Source organism: Papio anubis, chromosome 1 (assembly GCF_008728515.1).
Source record: "Papio anubis isolate 15944 chromosome 1, Panubis1.0, whole genome shotgun sequence".
In the NCBI taxonomy this organism is placed as follows: domain Eukaryota; kingdom Metazoa; phylum Chordata; class Mammalia; order Primates; family Cercopithecidae; genus Papio; species Papio anubis.
The window spans coordinates 127,638,193-127,642,422 of NC_044976.1; the positions used below are offsets into that span (position 1 = coordinate 127,638,193).

Sequence of the window (4,230 nt, forward strand, 5' to 3'; positions counted from 1 at the left end):
GCTCAGGTCCTGGGTCACCCTAGCCCTTCTCCCTTAGCACAGGTTCGGCCAGCCCTGGCCCTCCGGGGCCCATCAGCTCCTGCCATCTTCGGCCGCCCTAGCCCCGCCTGCTCCGCCGGGCCCTGCCCGCCCCTCCGGCTCTCGCTCCGCCACCCGCCCTCCCGGACTCTCCCCTCGCCTTGCTCTGCCCTGCGGCGCCCCCTGTCGGCCCCGCGTGCTCTCTGCGGTTGCCCCTTTCCCTCGGGCCCTCCCGCCTCGTGCGGTTGTCTTGGAGAGGGACGCGTAGGCGACGCCACCCCGGACCGGTCGGATCCGGTCCCTGGACGCGGAACAGAGATCCCCTGATTCAGCCACCCCCAGAGTGAGCCCCATAGAGTGCGGTCCTACCTTCCTACCCCGACGAAGGTCCCAGAGACGCTGCAGACAACACCAGCATGTCGAGCGAGCAGAGCGCGCCGGGGACCTCACCCAGGGCCCCGCGTCCGGGGACCCAGAAGTCTTCCGGCGCGGTGACCAAAAAGGGAGAGCGCGCGGCCAAAGAGAAGCCGGCGACTGTTCTGCCTCCCGTGGGAGAGGAGGAGCCCAAAAGCCCTGGTACGCTGGCGCCGGGGTTGGGTGATCGGGCCTCCAGGCTACGTCTTCCCGGGTTCCCACTAACTACTCACTGCTCGATGGCTATGGCTGAACTCATACATACCCAGGTTGAGTTCCTGCATCTCGGCTTGATAGATGTTTGAATTGAACTTGATCTTAAAGAACCCACACTCTGGTTTGGGACGGTGACAAATACCAGTAAGATGGGATAAGATATAGAAGAGAGGAAGGCCCGGGGGTGAGGGCACCAGGGGGATTGCCAGGAGGTGTCTTTGAACAGAGTTTACAGATGTTCATTCATTGATTCAACAATTACTTTCCAAATGCCAGCCATGAGGCCAGGTATGTCAGGGAGGAGAATGAGATGGACATGGTCCTGCCCCCATGAGGTTTACATCCTCTGGGAAAGGAAAACGAGTAGAATGGTATAAGTAGATGTACAGCCCTTTTTGATGTAAGTGATAGAACCCCAATCAAACTAAGCATGAAGGGGAAATGTATCAGAAGACTTTTTGATACAAATCTGCCAGCTTCAACATCACAGGGACAAGAACTTGCTGTCTCTGGAATCAAAGTGAAACAACTTGGGAGAAAGCTCTGATGGTCCAGCATTAGCCAGGTGCTATCTCCTTGTCAGTGCTGGTGGATGAGGGGAAGGAATTATAAGAGCTGGAGAAAGAACATCTTCTGGAAGGGAAGACAAGACAGTATAGAATCCCCTACAAGTATGAAGCCAGTTACACTCAACACACACACACGCACACACACACAAAACGATGGCTGCTGTATAGAAAACGGGGTGGAAGGAGGCAGAGAGATGAGTTACCAGACTATTTCAACAGCCTAGTCCGGGGACAGTGGGAGTTGGGATAGGGCAGTGAGAATGGTGAGGGGTGGTTGGGTTAGGCCTCTCAAAGAAACACTTTTGAGGTAGAAGTAATAAGAGTTGGTAAAGGATTGGACAGGGTAGGGAGTGAGCGACATAGCAAGAATGATTCTCAGGCTTCTGGACTGGGCACTGGGTAGGAGGAGGTGCCATTCATGGAGATGGGAAAGCCCAAAGGAGGTGCATGTAAGGCAGGAGCTCCAAGGGGTGATGCCAGCTGGACAGCTGGACACATGGGTCAACAGTGACTAAGATAGGTTAAGGGTGGAGTTGTGACTTTGGAAGCTGCTGATGTTCTGGCATAGTTAAGTCCTGGCAATGAAAGAGACCCCATAAGGAGGCAGGAAGTATAAACAGAGAAGAGGAGAGGGCTCAGGATCCAGCCTTACAGGTAGTAGAGGATGAGGAGCTGGCAGGGGAGCCTGAGCAGCCAGCAGAGAGGTAGGAGAGAATGGGAGTGACACCTGCACAGGCACCTGGATAGGACAACATGGAGGTCACGGTGGCCTTAGCAGACATCACTGTGTGCTGTGGCAGGGGCAGATGTGGGCTCGTGTCCAGTAGAGAGTGATGGCTGATATAGGAAAGTGTAGGGATTTAGAGGACATCCTATCTAATGGCTTTAATTCTCAAGAAGCTATGAGGTGAGATCATTAGAGAGCATGAGCAAGGGATGTGGGAGGGAGAAGAGCTGTGCTGTCTGACAGGTAGCTACCTGCTAAAGTGCAGAGAGAACCCATTTCCACCACGGCATGAAGTACTGTGGGGCAGCACTGTTTTACAGCAAGGCTTCTCAAGGTGCTGTCCTTGGACCAGCAACTTCAGCATCATCTGGGAAGTTGCTAAAAATGCAAAATCATGGCCCTCACCTGGTCTACAGAATCAGAATTTCTGTAGGATAGGGCCCAGGAAATTTGTTTCAACAGGCTCTCCAGGTGATTTTTAAGATGTTAAAGCTTGAGAATCTCTGTTCTTGAGAAGGGAGGTATGAGTGAAGCAAGGAAGCATGAGGGGCTCTCCCAGCAGACGTAAGCTTGGGAGGGCAGGGAGGTGTGCAGGAGCCAGCCAGACCAAGGGGACATTGCAACCAACCTCCCTATGCCCTCTTATCTGCTTCATCCATTTGGCTGTGTGCCTGGGTTCCCACTGATGGCCGGACACAAGAGGAACATGTCTCTCATGCCTTTCCCCATGAACCCTCGAGCCTCTCTGCATCCTGCCAGCCCTGCCACGCCCTCAGGCAAGCTCCCTACTGCTGAGCTGCATGTGTCCCTCCCCCACACAGCTCCTGCAGCACCTGCCCCTGTGGCCAGTGTGGTGTTCTATGGAGCTCCAGTCTAGCACTTGGCAGGGACTCCTGTCCCATCTCTAGGAGGCACTTCTTCCTGGGATGCCCATGGTGGGCAGCCAGAAAGTGCAAGTGTCCCTTGAAGACTCAGAGTCTCAAGTTCGCATAGCACAGCCCTCATGTTGGGATGTGGTGGGCATGTGTGAATTAATATAACTCACAAATGAGTTAATATTTCTAAAGCATTTCAAACAGCACTGGACACTAGGAAGTGCTATATAAACACACTGGACAGGGGAAGTGTTAAATAAAAGTATCGTTCTGCTGCACTTGGGTGTATGTGTAGGGAAGGAGTAGGAGTGGAAAGGAACTCACATCGGGCCTGCGCTTCTTTCTCCCAGGGACCCTGAGCAGTTCCAGCAGGAAAAGAAGTCTTGTGAGGAGGAAGCTGGGCTGGGGACACCTGGGAAAGGCGGAGGCCCAGGCTGGGAGTGGAGAGCAGGGGTGGCAGTGGCTTTGACCTGGGAGTGGGAAAGCCAGCACACAGAAGAGGCGACCCCGTTGTCTACCGTGCACGCATGCCCCTTAATCCCCTTTCTCCGAGCTCTTGCTTTCCCTGTTTCCTATCAAGTGTTTTCAGCGTCCGTTCTTCCAGGCATTTGCAAGTGGAATGGCTGCAAAAATATCCATCTGAGGAGGGCCCCTCCGCCTGCGCGGGTGAGCTTGGGGATGCGGGGGTGGGCGCGGCCCCTTCTCTCACACCCCCGCCTGCCCCCGCAGAGGAGTACCAGTGCACGGGGGTCCTCGAGATCGACTTCGCCGAGCTCTGCACGCGATGGGGCTACACGGACTTCCCCAAAGTTGTCAACCGGCCCCGCCCCCACCCGCCCTTCGTCCCCTCCGCGTCTTTATCGGAAAAGGCCACCCTAGGTGAGTGACAGTGGAGCTCCCCGGTGCCTGCCAGGGTCGCTTCGTCCATCTTCAGCCTCCCTTCCCACTCCCGGCCAAATGGAGGGACGCGGGGCCGTGTGTGTGTGTGAGTTGGGGGCGGGGGGATTCGACGAGGCCGGTGAGGAGGTGGAGGAGTCTCCTGTCTTCCTTTCCAAATCCCAGCAGAGGCGCACGTGGCCGGAGAGGCAGCGCCCGCAGGCCGGCGCCTCCCGCGCTGGCGGTGTCCTCCAATCCCACCCGGGCACCCGTGGGCCGGCCCAGCGTGGAGCCTGGGGAGGTAGCTGTTCCCCTCCCTCCTCACCTCTGCCTTCCAGACGATCCGCGGCTGTCGGGGTCCTGCAGCCTCAACAGCCTGGAGAGCAAATACGTGTTCTTCCGGCCCACCATCCAGGTGGAGCTGGAGCAGGAGGACAGCAAGTCGGTGAAGGAAATCTACATCCGCGGTGAGCCCCGCTCCCCCCACCTGCCCCAGCTCCCTCCCGCTCCCCGGGCACCTCCCAGGTCTGAGGCG

At 56.8% G+C, this 4,230-nt stretch overlaps 1 protein-coding gene across 8 annotated transcripts in view; it reads left to right on the forward strand.

Annotated features, from left to right (window-relative positions):
* The first annotated feature begins 238 nt into the window (after window positions 1-238).
* LRRC71 (leucine rich repeat containing 71) overlaps window positions 239-4,230 on the forward strand; it is a 12,618-nt gene continuing 8,626 nt past the window's right edge. For all 8 annotated transcript variants that reach the window (XM_003892848.3, XM_009183840.2, XM_009183855.2 and 5 more), the window contains exons 1-3: window positions 239-594; window positions 3,549-3,698; window positions 4,034-4,162. In XM_003892848.3, the coding sequence (XP_003892897.2) occupies window positions 435-594; window positions 3,549-3,698; window positions 4,034-4,162 (439 nt within the window). In that variant the 5' untranslated portion in view covers window positions 239-434. The remainder of the gene's footprint in view (window positions 595-3,548; window positions 3,699-4,033; window positions 4,163-4,230) is intronic.